Genomic DNA, 22,745 nt, shown 5'->3' on the forward strand with positions numbered 1-22,745 from the left:
CCATAGGAAATTAGTAAAGTAATGGTGGAGTATATTTATATATAATATATATATTTAAGATAAATTAGGTATACTTCTACATTAAACCTGCAGGTCGATTTTCAGGTTATTGCAGGTTATTTTCCATGCATAATTTAAAATGATGAATTAAGAAAAGATGCAAAGTATTTGTGTGTCCAAACTTTCACGATGACCGCTGTAGCTAAAATGCCATCTCACCACCTCACAGGTGTTCCTGTTAGCCCTGACTGTAAAGCAATAATGGGTTTATGTTCCCTATGTAAACAAGAACTCTCCTTTCCATTTATTCCCACAAGCAGCTACTCAGAGCCTCTCTCAAAGCCCCATCATTACACTATGAGATGTCATTGTGATCGGTCACCCATGACCTGATCACACACAAGGTGGACAAGCTGACAGTCGTATCAGAACAAGTGTTTGACTTTCTCATAAAGTCAAACCTGGGTGTTAGAAACTTTTGCTGTGTATTCTCCCGTTTCTCTGAATATAACAAGGAATACACAACACAGACTTTTAGCAAAAACTGAACTATTTCACTGTGACATGAATAGTAATGCAGGATACGTAGTTCACAAATAATCATACAGGTCTGATTTCGTCCACTTGCAGACCTAAATGTTTTCCACAAGAGGGCACCATTTACCACCTATTCTCTCATCTTGCCATAAAACTCCACAGCTGGACTATGGCTGACACATAAAATGCCACGATGATACTAAACTTCTTTAGGCTCTCTCATTGAGAAAGGGCAAGTTTACCATTTTACCTAAAAGTTAAACTGAAAGGTTCTTGTTCAAAGAAAGCTCTCTGGAGGTTAAACACAAAGTGGGAGACGGAGCAACTGTCAGTGGATGAGAGAAGAGTACACCCTGAACAGGTCACCAGTGTATCCCACGGCTGCAGCACTTCAATCACAGTTTTAAAATGGTTTTATGATTTAACTAAAATCTGCCACAAACAACTTCTGCCAGGTTTATTGATCCTATTTTGGAAAACGTCCTGCTTTGTCTATAAATCCATATATAATAAGACAAAGTTTACTCCATGACTACAAAGACAGACTTATTTTATGGCAATATGCATAATTAGAAAGAAACTAGGTTTTTAAGGTGTTTTTGTTTGCACAGAACATGTCATGACTCTGACATGATGGAATAAGATAGAAACTGTCACTTTATAAATTATAAAATGATACCTTAATTATTAAAGTCATGCATATAACATTAAGAGATATACATATTTTCTGTAACATAACAAGTTTCACTAAATGTTATCAAATTATTGACCGTCAGTTTGAATTCTGTTGTATAACAAAAGTCCTAAATCTGCATCATGAACCCGGTGTTCATAACAAAAGATGGAGCGCTCACGTAAGTACAAAGAACAACACTGACACAAAGAACAACACTGACACAAAGAACAACACTGACACAAAGAACAACACTGACACAGTGCACTTTGAGTTCACGGTAACCCTGCCTAGCCTGGAGTAAAAAAAACGACATGAATCACAGTCACGTGGTGCCTTTAACTGCAGTTCCAGCTGTTTTATGAAGATTGTAAGAGAACGAATGCTTTCAGGTTATTATGCCACTGAAGACATCAGGTAACCACAGCACAGCATGTGACAGCAGAATGCTGCTTCGGCAGCCAGAACACATTTCACAGACTAGGTCCCACTGAAGAACACACACACACACACACACACACACACAATGATGTAATCACCTCTGCCTCACACTGCCTCACACTGCCAGTCAGCAGTCCTAATAGTAAAGTATACCTTTGCAGTTTAACAGCTGTTAAATAATACTAACTGTACCAATGTGCTGCCACACAAGTTGCATATTAGCCACAGAGCCCTGAGTGACTAAATGAAAGAACATGGACTCATGTCACACAGGTTTCTATCTAACACTACATAAACTACCTTCATATTTTTAGTCCCAAAAAGCTGTATGAACTGCATGGAAACAAACTGTGAATACCAGCATCCAGCATATGGAATGACATTTAATGGAGTCATGTTTCTAATTACCCGATGACCCCTCACCCCTTGCTAACTTTGTACAAAGACAGACCAAAACAAAGCCGGAGTATATAAATTATGGAAGTATGGATTAAAGTAGCTTTGAATATTTAAAATGTGACACCGCTTTTTTAAAACATATAAACAAAATGACAGCTAAGACTTAACTTCCGTCACAGTGTATTAACTGAACCTAGCATGCTAACCAGCTAGCCGCACACTGCGCCCTAACGTCAGACCACGAAATGGGCTAAAAAGGAGTTAATAAGGCACATAGTCTGCTATCAGTCCAACATATGAGGAAGAATTACAAACCGTGTTCAAGACTTGTACAAAAAATCCAGCTCTAATACGTCTAACTAGCGGCTAGCTGATTGCTTGATGCGGGAAACAGGCCTCTGTAACTCCGCGGTGCCCGGTGCTGTCGCAATGGAGCGATGAAGCGGTTAGCCCGGCAGGTGAGCCAAACTCAGGTGAACCCAGACCCCACGGCTGGTCCTTCTTCCGTCCAGTGTTTCCTTTCTGGACAACGAACTGGACTTTATCGAACTACAAGACGGGAGGGACCGCCATTCGGCAGGTCAGCTCTTATGCTAAGTCAGGTGCGGTCATACTAGGTCAATGCAGGTTTGTGCGGTTTTAATGTGCAGGTCATGTTCATACTATATGTATACCAATATGTAAGGAAGGAAGTTTTATACACAATCCTTTACCCTCAGTAACACTTCACAGACCATGTGTGCAGCTACAGCTCCTCGGGCCTGAGCAGCAGCACCACTTCCCCCACTGCAGGTGCTTTTCTAACCAGGTGCTTGTAGCTATCGTGGCAGATTGCCTGCTCTTTTTCTGGGCACACAAACTGAATATAGACTCCTGAGTGTCAGATAAGTTATAGACAGGAAAAGGACATTTAAAACTCTCAAATACCTGCAGGTTAACTGTTTTAAATGGTTAAACCAGGCACTGGTGCAAAGTCACTGCAGAACATTATAAACATCAAAACTGACTTTATAAAGATGAGTCTTTTACGTATTTGTCAGTAAACTCTTGAGATACCCTAGAATATTGTGATTATTAATTAATTATTATTATTATTATAATATAATGCAATCATTATATAAACAAAGCAACAGACTGGTGAAGCAGAACTCTGGCTGGCTGAACTTTGGAGTTAATATACAACTATATTAATATATAGTTAATGTAATAATTGACCATTACTGATATAAAGGATTTAATTCTTGATACAATTATCCACTGATGTAATGTCCTTTGAAGGTTGCGTTCTTATCATTAATCATGACTGAATTGCGTCTGTTGCATCAGATAAACAGCAACATTATGAGTGGAAAATAATATAAAACCCTTTATCGAATTATTAAGATGTCAATATATATAAGTGGGTTTTTTTATAAGTCTTACCCGAGTTTTTTGTCTTTTGTCTTTGATCAGCTTGGAATCTTTTACGTCCTTAATAACATAAAAACATTTTACCAGAATAAATAACACGTAATGCAATCATCGTGGATTATAATATTTATCATTTCAATATGATCAAACATATAAAAATAAATCCCTCATTTCATTACAGCAAGTGTGACTAACAGAACCCACTGACAGTGTAAGCAGACGTCTCTGCACTGTGCATCATTTTACATCACTAGCTTGATGTATCCGCACACACATTGTCAGTCCTTCAAATATAAATAATTCAAAACAGAAATGTGTACAGACACAGTTTTGAAACCTCTTTCCATCTTTGATTCCAACGCTCTGCAAGCCAAAAGAGCATTAAACATTTATCTGCTAATCTGTCTGTGCTGAAAAAACTTTATACATATCAAGTGTTGTTGTTTTTCTTCACCAACATCATGCCTTGTTTCCAATCCTGCAGTAGAGAACCATGGAAACCACCATGGCGGCAATCTGTGAAGACAACAGGTGATCAGCATTTCATCTCTATACTGAATGGATCTCAGATATTAGTATAAAACCATACAAATGGAAACACAAGGGGGCACTTTAATCCAATGCACTTTTGTCTAATATGCAATATCTCTTCACAGTCTGCTAACAGGGCTTGGCCACCTGGCTTGGACTTATTCACACAACATTATTCTAACCAAATAGAGACTTGTGTTTGTGGACAAGGACATGTAAAGAGGTTGTTTCTTTTCTGCTTGACAGACGGGTCATGTTTTTCTAGATGTGTTTTCTTACTGTTGAATGAGATATAAGGAATCACTGACTCTAGCTCAGGACTCTCTCTCAGCTCTGTGAAGCTGTGAAGCTATGAGGCTCGAAGGAGGTGGTTTTGGAAGTTTCCCTAACTGGATGGTTAGATAAATTCAGATGTCAACAGATTTTCTTAAGAATGGCTTTGTGACATAGAGTTGAGGTCTACAACAACATAACTGTGTGGCTAAAGTATACAGAGCCAATATGAGAGTGTACCTCAAGAGCAGTGATTCCTAGAGCCACAGCTGCAATGATCAGAGAGTTTTCCTGTAGCAGCTCCAGCAGCCTGTCAAAGCAGCCGACCACCGCCTGGAATCCAAACAACAGGTTGTAGCTGCAGAGTGTTGCTCTCTGTACATCACATTAACCTTTCTGTTGCATGGAGATACAGCAAAAGCAAAAATTGGTCACTTACCGATTGATGTGCTGCATTTGCATTGCACACTGCCACAGTGCTGATGTTGCAGCATGTGTCTGGATAAAGGCCTCTACCATTGTTAAACGGGGAACCTTCAAAATCTGTGTAGTTCCTGTAGCCACAGCAGTGAAACTGGACAGAAACCAAAGTGTTAATCCCAACCCATCTTCTTATCATCCCCACCCCTGTGCAACAGTGCCATGTGCTGTAAAGTTTTATTATTATTGATTATCACAGCAGTGAAAGTGAAAAGTGATTTTCTGTGACCAGCTACCGTTGACATGCAAGCACTTACCTCCTCCATGGTGGCGTTCCAGAGAGAGGTCACGCTTTGTTCTTCTCCATAGTTTTTCATAATGCTAACCCTAACGTCTTTCTCTAGATTCTCCAAAAGGTCGTTAGCCTAAGAAGAACAGAAAAACAACAGCATCATAGAAAGTCCTTTAATGTTTTTGCCAGTTGTTGCTTAAAATGTCCTGTTGTACTTTTCAGGGCTCTTTACCAAATCCTTGAAGACAAGCAGCACCACGGCTCCAGCAACCTCAGCCAGGAAGATAATCAGCACAATACTGAAGAACTGAACGAAGAGGAAAACATCATTAATCTGAAGTTTTTGTTGTGAGATGTAATGACAGCAGCAGTATTTCAATTAAATCAAGTCTGACCATTGTAAGTTACTAGAAACTCTGTAGATACTACGGCAACCATATAAAGACAGCCTACAGAGACATTAGACCCAATTACAGGACTGTTTGAAAGGACAATCTTCTACTTAACATAAAAAAGACCAGATCAAATCAGATCATCAAACAGGTGACTTTCTCTCTCTCTCTCACCGTCAGCAGCATACACCGGCTCTCTTGGATGGCTCCACAGCAGCCCAGGAAGCCAATGATGATCAGCACAGCTCCCACAGCAATCAGCAGGTAGCTGATGTTAAGCAGCTGGGATAACTCAGGAGGAGCATTTTCCACACTCTCCAGTAAACCCAGCAGAGAACCACTGTCCACTTTTACCCACACTCCCACTCCCAGAATGGCTGCACCTGCCAGCTGCATGTTGGAGGAAAGAAGAAAAAAAAACAGACATGGCACTAAGCTGTGGACTGAACTGAGACTCAGAAGACATGAATAAAGGAGTTTCATTCATTCATTCATATTGAAATACTGTAGTTTTACATTAAATAAAGCTTTTCCAACTTACAAAGATGCCGCCATTGAAGATGAACATCATAATCTTAAGGAAGTTGCTACAACACATTTTGGCAGATGTTCGTTTTCTCCACACTGGTGAAATAAAGAGAAAAACATGTTAGTTAAAGCTTGTTTTTGGTAGAAAACCTTTGCATGTTCTCACAGGAAAATCAATGGTATCAGGCTGACTGACAACACAAGCAAGCACTAGCGAGGGTCAAGTGGCATTTGCTTTGGTTACTCAGTAGCCACGGTATCTGGCAGAGAAAGAGAAGGGGTCAAAATCTTGTAATATGGTGACTGTGTCATGCTCATGTGGTACAAGGTTTCGGTTGAAGCATTAGATTAGACTTCTTGCAAAGTGAAATGTACACATTATGTGATACCATTAACTGTTTTTTATCGGGGTACAAGTTAACAGTGCCCTTCTTATATCTAAGCAGGCAGCAACTGCAGGTATGTTTGAATGTTGACAATTTATGACCAGTAAATTGCCAGTGAAATTGAGGTATTGTGTGTATTTTGGCTCGCTCTGTAAAGTTTGGGATTAATATTAAAGCTTACATATCTTATAAAGTAGCACAACATAACCATAAAACAGTCACCCTCGGACCCACTCATGCACTACTGTTTCTGTTCCTAGTGACCTCATGAAGTTTTACAGTTATTGATGTGCCTTTTTCTTCCTTATTGCACCTGTAATTGCTGGTATTGAGTTGGACCTACTTGGCAACTGATATCTTGTTTCCAGGAGGCAATAAAGTGCTCTTGTGACAGCGGCAGTTTGTCTGACTACTTTTAACAGACGTAAAACGGAAAAAAAGAAGTGAATTTAAAAATCTTACTTAAAGGAGTAAAGTAAGATTTTTAAATTTCCACATCAGTTCTTCTACTATAAATGTAACAGTTGCATGAGCTAATTCAAGGTTTATAATTGTTGCTGAACCTAAATTACTTCAAAAGTCAACCTAATCGAGACTAACAAACCATTGATCACAGATAAAATATGACATGTCTTGATAATCAACCACTTCTCATCTTTCTTTTTGTGAACTTTTACCATCATTCATTGTGGAAAAAAAACATGGTGTTAGGTTATTTGTTTCTTTTTGTGAGTTTAGATTAAGACTAACAGCTGTAAATTGGATCTAAAGTTTGATATTTTAATTGCAAATATGTCAAAAAGCATCACACTCGTACCTGTACTGTAGAGACGTCTTTGTGTCCACTGAGGTCAGATCAGCCCGGAGTGTCTGCTCAACACAGGCTTTCACATGCCCCTTTATCTTTTCACGTTACACACACACAGAAAGAGAGAGAGATAGGGGAAAATGGGAGTTTATGCCCTACACGTCATTGACTTTACAGTGGAACTATTTCCTAGTGACCAAAGTCCAGATGCAAAACAAAAGCCTTTTATGAATACCAGATAGTTCCTGGTGAAACTAAAACCCATCCTTATTATAATTATAATTATTATTATCCTTGTGTTGTGTTCTTTATACATTTTAAATACACACATAAATAAATAAATAAATACGTAATTAATTAATTAATATTAAACATTTTTAAGCATAAACCTGACCGGTGTTTAATTTTATGATGAATGGAAAGAACTTCACAGTTAAAGATTCTTAACGTGACTGATTTATTTTACTGGATGGAAACTTTTTTTCTTATCATTTTATGATAAGGTCTGCCTGTTATTATGACAATAACATGAAATTACTGCATGCAAAATAAAGGACAACAGGTTTAATGTATATATTCATACCTTTTTAATCTCCAGAGGGACCACCTCTCTGATTCTGGCTAATGATATGTGAAACTAACATTAAATGTACAAAAACAAAACAAAACAAACAAACAAACCATAAATTACACACAAATGAGAATATCCCTCCAAAACAGTGTGGATTACAACCAGTGTATTGTGCAACAGAATGACGCAGCACCTTCAGATGTGAGTGACATTGTTAGCTTCTTACTCAGCAGGGTTATATGGGGGGGGGGGAATTCACAGGATGAAGAAAAATGAGTCACAGTGATGCAATTTCATTAAACAGCCACTAGGGGTTAGCATGACACAAGGAGAGGCAGAGTGTATCCCTGCACCAAGCTGAACCGGATCATTCACATCCTCAGCCTGCAACAGGTGCTGTTCACCCACTGCAACGTGTTAACAGGAAATGATAAAGCAGAGGTGTGGTGCAAAAGGCACAGCTGCTCAGCGCAGCTCTTTGGCATCTCAGTGTAACAGTCACATTGAAGTAGCGAGAAATAACCACCAAGCTGTGAAAAACATCAACTGAAAAAGCATCCATGATTCCAGTAACATGACAAGATAGATTTTTTGGCAATTCAGTGTGTGTTTAACTATCAATCCTCTTTTTTTTTTTAATGAATCAGACATCAGCATGCACAGCCACCCTGACTGACGTTGGTCGCATCCTTCAGGCCATCCCCCTTGTGATTGGCTGACGGAGTGACATCACCATTGACGCTCTCGTTCATCTTCTCACAAATGACATCCACCAGCTTGTCAAAGACCTGTTTCACGTTGATATTGTCTTTGGCGCTGGCCTCAAAGAACTGGAAGCCTGTGCAGAATGTGAATAAGGTAAGGTTTTTTTTCCCCGGTTTTAAGTTGATTAGTATGCACAGGTGACAAAAAAAGAAGGGTTGCCCTGACAAAAAAGTAAAGATATAATGATATCTTAATAAAAAGAAAAAACTGTCAAAAAACATTGTTTGTATGTATATGCCTAAAAAGACCAAAAAATATTTAAACTGTTAGATTGAACTCATTTCACTCAAGATGTATAATATTCTACATTAAATAACATACAGAACATATCAGACAAAACAGGAGCTGCTGTCACTGTGTCATGAGTAACTAGGTAGAGGACGAGAAGATGACAACACGTGAGGAGGAGGATGAGGAGGAAGAAAAAGAAAATCTGTGTGTGGGTCTGTGTGTACTGACCGAGCTCTGTCGCCAGCCTTTGTGCATCCTCAGTTGGGACCTGCCTGTCTTCTTCCAAGTCCAGCTTGTTGCCTACCAGCACTACCTGAGCATTGTCCCACGAGTAAGTCTTGATCTGGGTTGCCCTTGGAAACAGCAACATAACACAGTCACACCTGCACCTCTGTGCAGCCTGCAAAGACCCTCTGCTTCCTCACAACAGCAAAGCTCTCTTACTGTTCTGTTAGTATTCACTGCAGCCCAAAATAAAGGTACAGTTGGCAAATAAATGATAAAGTATCATAACATGGAAATGCTGAAGAAGTGTACCTACCAGTCCTGAACGGCGCAGAATGACTCCTGGCTTGTGATATCATACATGAGCAGGAATCCCATGGCTCCTCTGTAGTAAGCTGTGGTGATGGTACGATAACGCTCCTGCCCCGCTGTGTCCTGTGAATACATGGTTCATCTGTCACATTCATGCATTTTATTGCTTACAGGCGGAGTGAGACATTTTAATCCAAAGCTGGCTGACTTTTGTCAAACTCAGAGGAAAAGGCTGAGTGAATACAAACTGAAAAACAGCGGTTGGGTTTAAAACACATCCATGAACCTGAGCTTTGAGCTTCTGAAGGAGGGTTTTGGTTTCTGTACACTCTTTGTCTGGCTACTAGCATCTTGAAATAAAGATCGCTGAAAGAGAAGAAACAGTTAACTGCAGGAGAGATGAATCATTAACTTTCTTGGAACAGTATTTATCCTGTCGGTGCTACCACACCCTATAAACACACCAGGCTGCCTGCTCTGCTGGTCGTTATTTTTTGCTGCTGTCTGATGAGTAGAAAAACCTCCAGCACTTCTAAGACACTGTGAAATGTTACCACACAACATGAGTTGAGCTTTACGGTCTCATGAAACCCATGCGGGTTAGCAGCCAATAACCCAAATGCCAAAGTGATGGCTTGACATTTTCACAGCCACTATTTTGTGTGTTTATATAATATCACCTCCACGTCCAGCAGCTGGGATATTAAAGTGCTGCTTACCTGTTATGGCGTCTGTAATAATATTTCAGTATTACTTCACAGGATTTAATCATTTTACTTGACACTGTGGTCCTGAAAGAAAAACTGCAGCTGTATCTCTATAAAACAGAGCACGGCAGGCTGAATACATTAGCTCAGAAAAAGATGTATTGCTTTCATCTAACAGGGAGTCCTCGCTTTCCACTAGCATTCTGTAACAGATCTGTCCCGAGTGTCAGTCTGCGCAGTAAGCACATTCAACGCATGCATCTTTCATGAACCCCGCCGTCTGGGGACAATGTTAACATCAACTGTCATTAACTCCGCAGTGTGACGAATTAAGGTTACAACAAAGGCAGGCAGCACCATGTAAGAGGGCGAACCAGGGAATAAGGTGAGGATAAACAGTCTGTGTCTGTAACATGAAGTGCTCCATTCGCTCGACTAACTCTCAGCCAAAAGTAAGTGACGTTAATTGCCTCAAGTAAATTACAACTCTGACATTATAGAGACTGCAGTGATTTATACTCAATTTAATTGAAATGCTGTCTAATTAAACCTGTTTTCTCCATACTGTAAATTTTTATTCCTGGTAAGGCCTATAAAAAAAACTCAGTGAGCATTCAACCTGAAATTATAAGGAGCCTTTCAGGGATGTTTCTGTTTGTAGATAAACAGCACAGGTTCAAAGGTGCTACCTCCAGGCAAACTGCTGGAGGTAAATAAAGCTTTATGAGAATAAAGTAACCAAACAAGGTTATTTGTCCAGTTAAGTCTGCTCGCTTTTGGCTTTGACAATGAATAAACACCTCTCTATTAGTCACTGTGCCTTCAGTCTGTTATCAGGGTTTTCTCCCATGACAGTAAGACAACACACACTGAAGCTAGAAGAGAACAGTGACGTTTTCTCCAAAGCTAAAGTGGACAGCAAAATGCCTTCTAGCATCCGACTTGTGTCTTCAGTATAGATGTGTACAATCTGCACTCATTTCCGGGTCACATGACACCGTGGCCGTCACGGGTATTGATCTGTTCCAGCTCTGATTGGCTAACCTGATGTGCCAGATGGTTTATTACACAGAACCATCTGGGATGTCGTCATTGGAAACACCTCAGAAAGGCACTTCCAGAAACAAACAAACAAACAAACAAACAAATGTTTGGCACATCGTTAGATCAAGCATCTGTCTATAAGTTTAACCAATCAAAGAGATTCTCACTTTCATCTCCAGAACCTAAAACATACTTCAAACAAAACTTGTGAGAATTCATCTGCTGCAGCAATGAAAGCGTGACGCACAGTGTGGCAACGCACAGTAAAAGTTACAGACTGTAATACAGAAAACACCACTGGTGTCTGAGATATTTACTGTTTACTGTTAGGTTAGAAAAACAAAGTTCACATTTGAATGTATCTTTCATGCCTCACCCAGATCTGTAGTTTGACCCTCTTGTCGTTCCTGTAGATGGTCTTGACTTTGAAGTCAATGCCCACTGTGCTGACAAAGGCTGAAGTGAACGAGTCGTCTGCGTAGCGGAACAAGAAGGAGGTCTTTCCCACGCTGCTGTTACCGATGATCAACAGCTTGAACATGTAGTCAAAGTTCTGGTCGGCTGCATCTCTCAGCTCCTGGGTCGACCCTGGATCTCGGGCTGATGCCATCTATTGGGGGTAGAGAACTGATCTGTCAAACTTATTCATTGGAAGGCGTTTACTACATTTTCTAAAGCCTCTGGCAAAGAGAAAGCTCCAAGTGGATGACTAGTAATGTAATGATGTTTTAAAAAATCAGTTTTCGATCTTTAAAAGTTAGTCAGACAAACTTTTGGTGTAGTTTGTTCAGTGTTTTCAGTCATTTTCTAAAAACAAAGTCATGTCTTTATATCAATTATGGGGCAACAGTGGCGCAGTGGGATAGCAGGGTTGTCCAATAACCGGAAGGTTGGTTCGATCCCAACTCCTCCCTAGTCACTGTTGTGTGTTCTTGGGCAAGACACTTCACCCTAGCCTGTGGCGCGCCTTGCTAGTCATTGTATGACACTGCTTGTGCAGCAGCCGTACCGAAATTCCCTCTGGGATTAATACAGTATCTAAAATAAAAATAAAAAAAAAAATAAAAATATCAGTGAGGGTGAGCAGTGTATAATTTCAGCAGTTATGTTAAAATAACAGTGACCTTTGACCAAGGAAACATTATTTTGGTTCTTTGAATCCAGTTCATTTGTGCCACATTTAGAGAAATTCCTTGAAGGCAGTCCTGAGATAAAAAGCTGCTGTTGACACAATAATCAGCACGTCAGCTCACAGGGGAAATAATTGTTAGTAACAAAAAAAGATTTAGTGACTGTACCCTGTGTACAGGAGTGTGCTGCGACAAAAGAGAAGTAAAAGTATCCAAGATAAACAAAGATTGTAGCAGCCAGCTTCTGTTTTGTAACTGATGAAAAAGTCAGGAGGCCTGCCCTTCCTTTGGTTGCATTATACTGTATGATGATGACAATCGCGCCTGACAGCTGCCAATAACTGATTGGGTGATCAGAGAGAGTAAATGCTAACACACACCACACTATAAACAAAAGGAAATAAGCATGTTTTAGAATGAACTGCATTTCAGAATAAAACCAGCTATGATATCATCCAGGGTTATCTCTTTACCCGTATGAATTTCCACCATCAGCCTCCCCGGCTTCCTTAATTACTGAAAGGTTACAGAAATGTGTTGAGACGGCGCCTATCCGTTTAAATGTCAGGATGAGGAGTCTGAGCTATTTGAGAATTCACACAAGTCTGAAATTCATCCACTCTAATAGCTGAGCAGATGTTGATGTTGGCAAACCAAAGTGTTATTTTAAAAATGCTCCATCTTCCTCCCTCATCCCTTAGAGCACTTAGCTCATCACTGCACCATGAATCAGAGCCAGGGGCGTGCTCCTTCCACTGTTTCTGCCTCCATCAGTCACCTGCTGCTCGCTCCATCTATTTGTCACTTCAACATGCTTGTGTTTAAAAAAAAACGTGTAGGATCAGTAGACACTGAGTGGTGGGCTACAGGGGCAATAGATTCTCCTTCACCCACCCTGCTCCTCCTCTTCCTCCTCCTCCACCCTCTGTACTTCATCCATCACCCGTCTGACCATTCATCCACATGCTGACACTTCCACTTAAGTGTGCACACACACAAGCACACACTCATTTATCTTCCTACTCTCTCATATTCACCCATCTATACATCCCTCCTGTCATCATCCGCTGATGTCCCACACACACACACACAGTCTCTCCTTTCCCCGTCTCTCTGCATAAGGAGCCATCCATTCATTGCCTTCACCCCCCCTCCCTCCTCCTCGAGCTGCTCCTCCCCGTGGCTGGCTGCTGGGATGTCTCTCTGGAGCCCAGCTCAGCATTACTGCTTCCAAGATCATAAAAGAAGAACTGGGCGGCGTGCTGCGATACACAACTCAGCAAAACACTAGTTTCCACGCATGCGCCGACACATCAGCATGACAGTACTGAGAAGATGTAATTTACTGTACTAAAACAAAAAAAGAAAATCAAAAGATTCAAAAGAGAAACTACACATGGCGTCAGGATTTGACTTAATGTTCACATCTGGCCTAAAACAGCGTTAGACTGCTGATTGTATGACAGCACTTGTTGACACTTTATCCACTTATCTTTGTACAAAGTAGCCTGATTCGCCACAAACATAAAGTTTAACCAGTATTGTGACGTCTGAGCTCGCTCTGTACTGACAGCTCAGCCTCATTTTACCCACACCGCCCTAACATACGGTAACCTGGTGACAACCTGCTGACATCTCCCCTGTGCCGTGAACTCCGTGCCTGCTGCTGGTTACCGTGGATGTTGTTTAGGAGTAAGTCTCCTCCGTCCTTCCGGGGCTCTTCCACCTCCACCTGAAAGGCGATGGGTGTGTGGCTGCTGTCGGGCGGCTCCTGCTCAGGTGCTCCGCTCCCGGATCTCCAGACTGTGGAAGTGTGCATGTGCCTCTCCGTGGGACATCGTCCAGTGTGTGATGTTTCGTCAAGTCAGCCATATTATAAAACAAGCACTTCCGGTGCGAACCTTCACAATAAAGGCATACCTGTTTGAAGATAAGCAGTAGCAGCGCAAATATGTGGCATTTGAGGTTGTTTAGCAGCTTTAGCAAAAATGGGGGATTAAGTGTATGTCTATACGTAACTTAAGTAGTTGCTGCTGTGGTTTATCATGTATAATTCTTCCTCAATGAGCTGATCCCCGAGGGAAAGTCGTTACAGCAGCAGAACACATAACAAGACAGTGTACAATGTGCTACTAGAGTAGCATAAATAGATAAGTTACAAATCAGCAAGAATGAACATAATAGAATAGAATAAGAGCAAGAGGAAAAAACTTTTGTAGTCATTTTTACAACCATATAATTCTTGGATTTACAATCACTACTCAATGAAAACGGGTGAAAAACAACACCCATTAATTTTTACAAAGCCAGTTTCTTCGAATTTTCCAAGATCCATGAGATTCAGATTCAGTTTCAGAACAACTATTATACGGATAATTATTCTGAAAGTTACACAGCCATATTTCCGGTTTCATGTCGGCTGCCTTACACATTTCAACAGGAAACTTCTGTCTGTACTCTTATGCAGTGTTAAATGATAGACATGGCGCAAATTCCGCATCCAAGACTTTTCAGATGAACTGATCTCTTGTACCAAAGACAAATCAGTGTGGAGCAATCAAACATTTTCAATGAATACACGGACCTGATCACTGCTTCAGTGTAATGAGCAGGTAAATCCCACCAGCGCATACCTTTATTCAAGCTCCAACCTGACTGTGAGCAACCAGTCAGTCATGCACCCAGGATCATTTATCATGTCCCAACCAGATCAACTGTGCTTTCATCAGAAAACCTCATATAATGGCACTGCTGTGAGGCCTCAGTGATCGTGAAACAAAGTGAATCATGTTGGAGCAAGAGAAAATCCACACCTGCAGGCAGTGATGCAACAGATCTGCTGAAACGGCTGGAACACAGTTTTTATTGGTGCTGGGTGAAACACACTGAATGACACTACAGCAGCACACAATAAACAACACACTAGCTATATTTTTATAGCCAGTGTAACTCTTCAAGTTTTACTATACAAAAAGTGCCGTGTACATTGGTTTCAAGGCATTGAACTCAATCATCTACTATATGTTATACATTCCCATTTGTTCAGGGGGAGAACATAACAGAGCATCTTGTTTATATCAAACTGCATTCAAATTTTAAAAGTAAATAAGAAATATGTATTTTTTCATATTAAAGAAACATAAATATTGACACTCTGAAACTGGAACTGTACAGCAGCACAATGAGCTCAACATCAATGTAGTTTAGGAACACATGCCCAGAACATCAGCATGTTAACAAGATATATCCAGTAATTATAGACAAATTATAGGTATGTAACAAAAACTGGTATACACCCAGAGAAAGAAAGACACTCAAAACAGAGGAAAACGTAAAGCATGCCATCAATAAGGCAGACTATCAGATTAACTGGCTGAGATTGTTTTATCTGCATCAGTGCATACATATTCCAATATGTGTCATATGGAAAAGTAAATAATACAGAACATTATGTTGTTGTTGTCAAATAACTCCATCTTTTCTCGTTTTCAATACATACATAACATATGAATGTAATTAAGGTTTGTAACCTTAATTTATGTTTCTCAATTATATAAGGGATATCAGCTGATTTACTGATACATCTGTGAAATCTTTTTAATGACAGCTTGTTTTCATCATAGACTGACACAAACCTGATATCAGACTAGGACAGGATCGAAGGTGAGGGCACAGACAAGTGAAAAAAACATGTTAAAACCAAGAACTCTAAACTATCGGCCTTGCCAATGAAAAATATAAACATCTACCATAACACTATAACTTTGTCATGTCTAAATATCAATGCTGGAGGCAGTTTGTGCCCTATAGCCCAAAGCTTTATGAACACATGAAGTATGTGTCCGCCATTAATTCTCATTGTAACATTAGGAGGTTTTAGTTACTTAAAAAGTGGCACCAGTCTGGTTCACTCTGCACCCACAACCTTTGGAACTCCTTGATGAAGGGCAGCACCAGGTCCGGCTCATGAGTGATAATAATGTTTTCCACGTTGTTCTGTACTGCTGTCAGTGTCCAGTTGAGGGAGCCGGTGATGAGCAGCCGACCATCCACTACTGCAAACTTGTGATGCATGTGCACAGAGCCCACGTGGCCACGCACGCAGATCCCTGTGGGGGAGGATGGATGATGAAGGGAAATTATTCCACAGTATACAGGGTAAATGATTCCTACTAATGAGTCTTGTGTGATTACATAAAGGAAGGTGTTGGACTTCCAAGGACTGATATGTTAAATCCACCCAACGGCCTCGCACTGATAGTGTAGCATTTCACCTTGAAGAGCTTGCAGCTACTTGACAAATAAAAACTGTTTGCCTTTAGACTGCACCACCCTGCAGTCTAGTTGAGAGATTAGACATGTAAGTCTTCTCTTGAAAGGTAATGTGCATGCTCCTTGTGCGGTGAAAAGAGCCCGTTTTCTGTGCATTTCTCTTCCAACAAACACATCCCCTAGGCCCCACTAATTGTTTTAAGCAAAGTAATGAGAGGCTGGACTGATTGGAGACATTAACAGCTCAGAAGATGTCCCTTTGGTCTTGTTTAGGCTACAAGCAAGTGATGAGATCAGCCTTGTGAGTCCAGACATCAACAACCTAACACTACAGGTTAGTGTGGTACAAATGTAGGCTTCAGTAACTGCATGCTGCTTCTCAATACAGAAAAATGAGATACGATACTCCATAATCTTGTCTACCCAACATGTTTTCCCAGTTGTTCTCACTTCCATCACACTGACTCTGCATTGCAATAATACTCCAATACTTCCACGTTTCTTTAGGTAGCTGCCCTCACAAAGCACGGGCTGTTGATGTTACGACTAGATGGTGGTGACTGATCAACAACCATGCAATCATAGCAGTTCATGGCTGCTCCTATTTGGAATCTCTTACTTTTGTGGTGTCTGCTCCTGGATTTCAAAACAGACCAACATGCCAACTCTCTGCAAACAGCTTTGTTTCTTTTAAAAAACACTCCACTGAAACATATTTATAAAAAAACTAAGATAAGATAATCTGTCTCCATTTTAGATCCAAATATAGCTAAAATATCTGACCACAGTTTACAGAGATTGAGTCACACTGGGCCCTGATGATTAGCATATAGAGCTGCCACCTCAAGCTTTATGCAAATGAGGAGTGACTAATATAATGTGACTCAAAGCACAAGGTTGCACTAGCAGTTTAGACAACAAAAATAAAGTATGCTGGTTTGCAAAGTACAAAATGCAACTTATGCTGTAAGACATTCTATCTATTGAGTTTTAGAATAAATGTCTTTTCTACTGAAGGAAACCCTTGAATAACTCCACTTGTGGCTACAAACTGTGTGTTGCTTTAATGCCAGTTTCAGGATAAAAGCTTCTACAAGATAGTAAGAAAATACTGAAGTCACAAAAGAGGAGCTCACTGCTGTTTGAGCCAAAGTGATTTTCAAAAGGTTTGCAGTCAACACACGCACACACTCAGAAACACTTTGCCTAATAACATTTGCTGTCTGGTTGCCAATTTCGTACTTACTTAATTCTTACTTAACAATATGCAGTCGCAGTAAATTAATGCAAAGAGCTGACAGAGAAAGAGACACAGCGTGAGTCAGACACCTTACACAAAATCTTTCACTGCATGATTTCTCTGACTCATAGGAGGGCTTGTAGTGGCGAACTCCATTCACTCAGACACCTCCTATCAGCTTGCTATTCACCACTATGGAAGTCCAAGACACTTCCTGACAATGGCACTTGAAGTCCAAGAACACTGATGAGCAGCTTTTGTTGAGTAAGACCAGAGTCATTCCTTCTCGAGTCTCAGTTGAAATGCAGCTATTGAAGTCATCACACAGTGGTTGCAGTGACTTTTTTAAAGAAGTGATAAATCTGCAGGCCATGACTTCCTGGTTTGTATTTACAATATTGCTAGACCTAAAGACTCTTACTCACCATTAATCTTGGAATCACACAGCAGGACATATATTTCACAATAATATTGAAAATAGAGGGGCAGGCTTTCCTTACCTGCCTTGCGGAGGACCCCTATCTGAGAGCCAGTAATGACTGAGTAATCCTGGTCAGCGAGCACTCGGATGGTTACGCCTCTGCTGTGCAGTGCTAGTACAGCCCTGCTCAAGTCCAAATTGGAAAAAGCAAAAATACACAAGTCCAGAGAGGAGGAAGCCGACAGAAGGTGGCAGAGGAGCCGGGAAAAAGATGTCTCTACGCGATGGGGCAATGGACAATGACAAGAACTGGAGGAGCACAAAAGAAGAAACAAACATACTGCAGTATCTTCATTATATTCAGTCAGCTCAAAAACCCTTAAACTTTTACTGCTAGGCTGGTTTCATGTAAAGAATATACTCAAAGATCAAACTTGGTCAGTTAAAAACACCCAGGGTGATGTCATTCACAGTGGCATACAGTAGAGAAGATCACAGCTTACATTTATCTGATGACGTCATAATGAAATTTCACTTACTGAGGTGAAGATGCCTTGAAGAGATTTTCCACACAGGAAACCTCTGAGGGGAAGAACAGGACCTCATTCAGAGTTCTTGCAGGCCTGAGGCGATGGTAAAGCCAGACGAATACCTCCACACTGAGAGACAGAGCCACCACACCTAGGCCGACCCGCACTGACCACAGCATTGACATCTGAGACAGCCAAAAACAGGTCGTATGATGAACATATTTCTGATGGATTCTTGCTGTGATCATGACATTCCACAATAATTTATTTGCAATAGTAGGTGTATTGTAGGATTGTCTCTATATAAAAAAGCAATCTGATTGGTTCAATATTGTCTTTGATAGACCAGACTTCCTCCAAACCCTACTTAAACAAACTTTCCCTTTTTCAAGCATAAACATAAATACATTTCAATTATGCACTTAATTTCTAGAGCAGCTTTTTAATTACGAGGCTTGATATGCTTGTAAAACAAACAAATGTATGGTGTAATCTGGAAAAAAAACATTTCTTTATGAGAACACTTGTAAATTTACTTGTAAAATAATTTTTAAAATACTCAATTTTTTAGACATTTTAACAGTAGATATCCCTAAAATTTACAGATTAAAATACATAGCATCATCCACGGTTAGCTGAGCCACATGAATTCTGAGATAATGTAGCTCTTTGAGAAGCTGTTGATGCATGTGTATGGGTTACTGCTGTGTGTGAGCTTAGCGTGCATGTTACAACATGTGTTTGCATAATCAAGCCATTATAGAAATATATATAAAGGAGTTCAACAAAACATTTCATTACATACGTCAAAAACAACACACAGACAAAACAGGCCTGCAAAAAAAACTCCACTGGAATTTGATTGTTTTCTAGCATACCTGTTTGACTAATTTAATGAGATTAAAACTTGAGTTTTCTTTCTTTTATCGTACCGTAACACAACTAAACATGTGATACGATAACCATTAACATTAAATTGACCTTTCGCAGTGTGTTCAGTGTGTTTCGCAGTTTCCGTGTTAAAACGTAAATGGGGTAATTTTATGAAAACACATCAAACCTGATTTAGCTTCTGTCGCCACCACGCGGGAATACTTCAGCTCCCAGCTCCCCGTCAGCTCTGATACGTCACTGGCAATACCTTTTGACGGACAGGTCAGATAGCCAATGGCTGATCGAGAAGCTTACTCCCTTTCCTCCAATCATTTAACGCGAACGGGTTCGGCGTACAGACTTCAAGGAAGCAGTTTCCGTTACACAGCAGCGTGTGTTTTCAGTAAGCAAAGGTAAACAAGATCGAACTTTAAATATATTATGTCAAGCAGCCACGGTGTAGTTAATGCACAACTAAATATAATTTCTTAGCAGAGTCCATTCAAGTCTTGTTTTTATTCAGAGGAGGTTTTTGTTGGAGAGCAACGACAAACATGCTAACGCTAGCTTGCTAAGTTGCTAAAATTGGTACAGCAGCTACTAGCTGTAGTTGTTTTTCGGTCAAGTATTTACATCCTTGATAGTAGTCAACCAGTATACATGCTGCTCATATTGAATCAGTTTGCTCTGTGTGTTTTACTTAGACTTGATTCCGTTTGTTTTGCGATGGGTCGCCGCAAGTCGAAGAGAAAGCCTCCTCCTAAGAAGAAGATGACGGGGGATCTGGAAACTCAGTTCACCTGTCCGTTCTGCAACCACGAGAAGTCATGTGATGTCAAAATGTAATTAATTCCCACGTAAACACATCTGCTGCAAACTAGCTTCGTTTATTTATATGTGTGTTGTTGCTAAATTTGTGTATTCTGCTTTTTTTCTTACAACAGGGAGAGAAGCAGGAATACAGGGATAATATCATGTACAGTATGCCTGGAGGAGTTCCAGACCCCCATTACCTGTATCCTTACAACTGATATGATGATAATATGTGACATCTCTCTTACAGAGCAGTGGCATCATAAGCCTGAAGAGTAACAGTAAACATGTTAATGGCAAATCATTTATTTTAGTAATTTTGAACATGGATGTTCATTCTAGGCCTGCAACAAAAAGTACAATGGCAGAAGATTGATCATAAAGGAACCTTTTATATCACTCCTTGAATAGTGACAGGGATAACACAGTGTAGATCTTACTCATGTAAACAAATCAAAGCCATATAGTTAGTTTATTGTCTCTTATGGGAAATTCTTTTTCACAGGTACAGCGATATATTTTTAACACACCTCAACACACCTCACCTCAACACACCTTGTCACAGCTTGTGACACTGTGTTTGTTGCATGTTTATGGTCAGCTCTGTATTGTATACAGACCTTGTTTCCAAGGTTGTAGCGTACTTAAAGGAAAAGCTCACAGTGGTTGAATGTAGAAACACTATGAGTCTATTGTATAAGTATTTAAGTAAGTTTTCTGAGGTAGTTGAAGCAATGAAACAGGAAGGTTGTGCTCACACATTGTACTGCATTAAACAAACATTAGTGGAAATATTCATGACATAAGTCATGCCAGCCACATCTTATTACTTCCGGTGTCCCACACTTCCTGTAGCTCATGTCGGGACGATGAATAAATGCAGCAGCTCATTGATATCTCTTCAACTAAAAAAATTAAAACTTTGACTCACAATGTGATTTACTGTATACTGTATTTATGTCAATTCTTACTGCTTTGCCTTAACCCATTGTTCTTCAGATCTGTCAGAGCCTGTTGATGTGTACAGTGATTGGATAGATGCCTGTGAAGCAGCCAATCAGTAGCCCACATGCAGCTGGATGCCTTTTAGGAAGGCGGAGGCATCCAGGATCAAATCGATCAGAGGACATTTTTTGGTAAAACATTTGATTAGTCATAGATGTTGTGGTCTGTGCTCTTTGAACAGCAGTCTTGCTCAAGAGGTCGTTGCCACAAACACGATCTGAAGTATTTTCGTCATTTAGGAGTTCTCGACTTTCTGTATAAGGTTTTTCCCCACAACTCTAGTTTTGACTCCTAAAATTTAGTACATAATTTGCTCTGTGCAGTGCTTCCTGATGTATCCTCACACAATCAGCAGGGCTGTCTGTTTCATATCTGGTGTAGGACGGGTCTGTAAGATCCTTTTGGATGCAAGATTTTAAAGTATTTCAAGGTATTTTGTGTTGAAAATGACAAACAAATCCGTTTTTAGGCCTGAAGCTTCAGAATAGACTCATTTTAATATGGTTAATTAGAATAATGAGGGAATCATAAAAATAAGGGCCTTGACGAAACTATGAAAACTATATAGGAGGTGCAATTTAATGTTTTATACACTAGTAGCAGGATGTTAGTGGGCTTCACTAGACTGCAATGTTAACTTATGTAAAAGTTGACCCACAGCTTGTAGTGTTACAGTAAATAATTCATACAGATATTATGACCTCTCTTTACACACATGACCACAAACACCTTTCTATCCCTTGTGAAGACATTTGTGTAGCAGTCGTGTTATCATTCCACTGTAGAGAGGAAAGAAATGTTTATCCTTAGCTGCAAGTTTCTTTTTTTTGTTCATCAACGTTCAACAGTAGAGAAGCATTTTGTTTTTTTCAAATTCAGAATTCTGATTAAGGAAATAAAAGAACAATGTGACCTTGTCAGTAAGTTGATTTTGTTTATTGCATACTGAAGTAAATGTATGTTTATTATATATTCTGGTATTAAAGTGTAATCGTGGCATTATTCACTATGTTCTTCATGTCAAATAATACATGGAAATGACCCAAACCAACAGTATGTGTACACAGTACATTCCTCACATTGTTTTGCTTCTCTGCCCTTTGTGGCACCTTTGTGAAAAGAGACAAGGTATTAAACATTTGTTTCGTTTATACAAGAACTGCATTTATTGTTAGTCTTTGGTGCACATAATTGTCTATTTCCTTCACAGTGTGTTTGTACTTTACCTCAACTCAATTGGAAATAAAAAATAAAAGAAAAATGAAAATTGAGCTAAAAAGAAAAGTGAAATTGAAACATTTTGCTGAGCACAGGCTTTAGAAAAAAATATCTGGAATAGCAGATACAGAATAATCACCTGAAACTGGCCAGGTTGCACATTTAAAGTACTGTTTTGTATTTTGTTTGTTTTCTTGTTACACTAAAATAACTGCCTTTTATTTCGGAAATATAGTAAAGACTAATGAACAGCTCTAATATGGCACATTGTAGTAGTACCAGCTGGTGACAAACAGGT

At 39.9% G+C, this 22,745-nt stretch overlaps 4 protein-coding genes across 4 annotated transcripts; 1 reads left to right on the plus strand and 3 right to left on the minus strand.

Moving 5' to 3' along the window:
- Positions 1-3,568: 3,568 nt before the first annotated feature.
- Positions 3,569-7,224, minus strand: LOC114435931 (tetraspanin-1-like). Its single transcript, XM_028405915.1, has 8 exons — positions 7,100-7,224; positions 5,910-5,992; positions 5,543-5,758; positions 5,209-5,283; positions 5,002-5,109; positions 4,704-4,838; positions 4,505-4,597; positions 3,569-3,976 (listed from the first exon to the last, which is right to left on the minus strand). Exons 2-8 carry the CDS (start codon positions 5,964-5,966, stop codon positions 3,920-3,922), a joined length of 741 nt encoding a protein of 246 aa, XP_028261716.1. The 5' UTR covers positions 5,967-5,992; positions 7,100-7,224; the 3' UTR covers positions 3,569-3,919.
- Positions 7,225-7,662: 438 nt separating this feature from the next.
- On the minus strand, positions 7,663-13,928 carry LOC114435937 (ras-related protein Rab-3D-like). The gene is made up of 5 exons (XM_028405928.1): positions 13,750-13,928; positions 11,322-11,555; positions 9,199-9,317; positions 8,886-9,010; positions 7,663-8,499 (listed from the first exon to the last, which is right to left on the minus strand). Exons 2-5 carry the CDS (start codon positions 11,553-11,555, stop codon positions 8,312-8,314), a joined length of 666 nt encoding a protein of 221 aa, XP_028261729.1. The 5' UTR covers positions 13,750-13,928; the 3' UTR covers positions 7,663-8,311.
- Positions 13,929-15,831: 1,903 nt separating this feature from the next.
- On the minus strand, positions 15,832-19,758 carry pld6 (phospholipase D family, member 6). Its single transcript, XM_028405938.1, has 4 exons — positions 19,599-19,758; positions 18,548-18,723; positions 18,088-18,317; positions 15,832-16,184 (listed from the first exon to the last, which is right to left on the minus strand). Exons 2-4 carry the CDS (start codon positions 18,721-18,723, stop codon positions 15,952-15,954), a joined length of 639 nt encoding a protein of 212 aa, XP_028261739.1. The 5' UTR covers positions 19,599-19,758; the 3' UTR covers positions 15,832-15,951.
- elof1 (elongation factor 1) lies at positions 19,750-22,388 on the plus strand. The gene is made up of 4 exons (XM_028406089.1): positions 19,750-19,824; positions 20,116-20,253; positions 20,356-20,426; positions 21,224-22,388. The coding sequence occupies exons 2-4, from the start codon at positions 20,138-20,140 to the stop codon at positions 21,286-21,288; spliced, it is 252 nt and encodes an 83-aa protein (XP_028261890.1). The 5' UTR covers positions 19,750-19,824; positions 20,116-20,137; the 3' UTR covers positions 21,289-22,388.
- The last annotated feature ends 357 nt before the right edge of the window (positions 22,389-22,745 follow it).

This window comes from Parambassis ranga, chromosome 1 (genome assembly GCF_900634625.1).
Source record: "Parambassis ranga chromosome 1, fParRan2.1, whole genome shotgun sequence".
Taxonomy (NCBI): domain Eukaryota; kingdom Metazoa; phylum Chordata; class Actinopteri; family Ambassidae; genus Parambassis; species Parambassis ranga.

Coding starts and splice junctions, on each gene's coding strand:
- LOC114435931 (XM_028405915.1), bottom strand. CDS start 5,966: ATGTGTTGTAGCAACTTCCTTAAGATTATGATGTTCATCTTCAATGGC. Junction 5,110..5,208: donor TGCTTGTCTTCAAGGATTTG/GTAAAGAGCCCT, acceptor TGTTCTTCTTAG/GCTAACGACCTTTTGGAGAA. Junction 4,598..4,703: donor CAAATGCAGCACATCAATCG/GTAAGTGACCAA, acceptor TTTGGATTCCAG/GCGGTGGTCGGCTGCTTTGA.
- LOC114435937 (XM_028405928.1), bottom strand. CDS start 11,555: ATGGCATCAGCCCGAGATCCAGGGTCGACCCAGGAGCTGAGAGATGCA. Junction 9,318..11,321: donor GGGTCAAACTACAGATCTGG/GTGAGGCATGAA, acceptor ATGTATTCACAG/GACACAGCGGGGCAGGAGCG. Junction 9,011..9,198: donor TTCTGCGCCGTTCAGGACTG/GTAGGTACACTT, acceptor GCTGTTTCCAAG/GGCAACCCAGATCAAGACTT.
- pld6 (XM_028405938.1), bottom strand. CDS start 18,723: ATGTCAATGCTGTGGTCAGTGCGGGTCGGCCTAGGTGTGGTGGCTCTG. Junction 18,318..18,547: donor TTCAAGGCATCTTCACCTCA/GTAAGTGAAATT, acceptor GTGCTCCTCCAG/TTCTTGTCATTGTCCATTGC. Junction 16,185..18,087: donor AGGGGTCCTCCGCAAGGCAG/GTAAGGAAAGCC, acceptor CCTCCCCCACAG/GGATCTGCGTGCGTGGCCAC.
- elof1 (XM_028406089.1), top strand. CDS start 20,138: ATGGGTCGCCGCAAGTCGAAGAGAAAGCCTCCTCCTAAGAAGAAGATG. Junction 20,254..20,355: donor AAGTCATGTGATGTCAAAAT/GTAATTAATTCC, acceptor TTCTTACAACAG/GGAGAGAAGCAGGAATACAG. Junction 20,427..21,223: donor GTTCCAGACCCCCATTACCT/GTATCCTTACAA, acceptor ATTGTTCTTCAG/ATCTGTCAGAGCCTGTTGAT.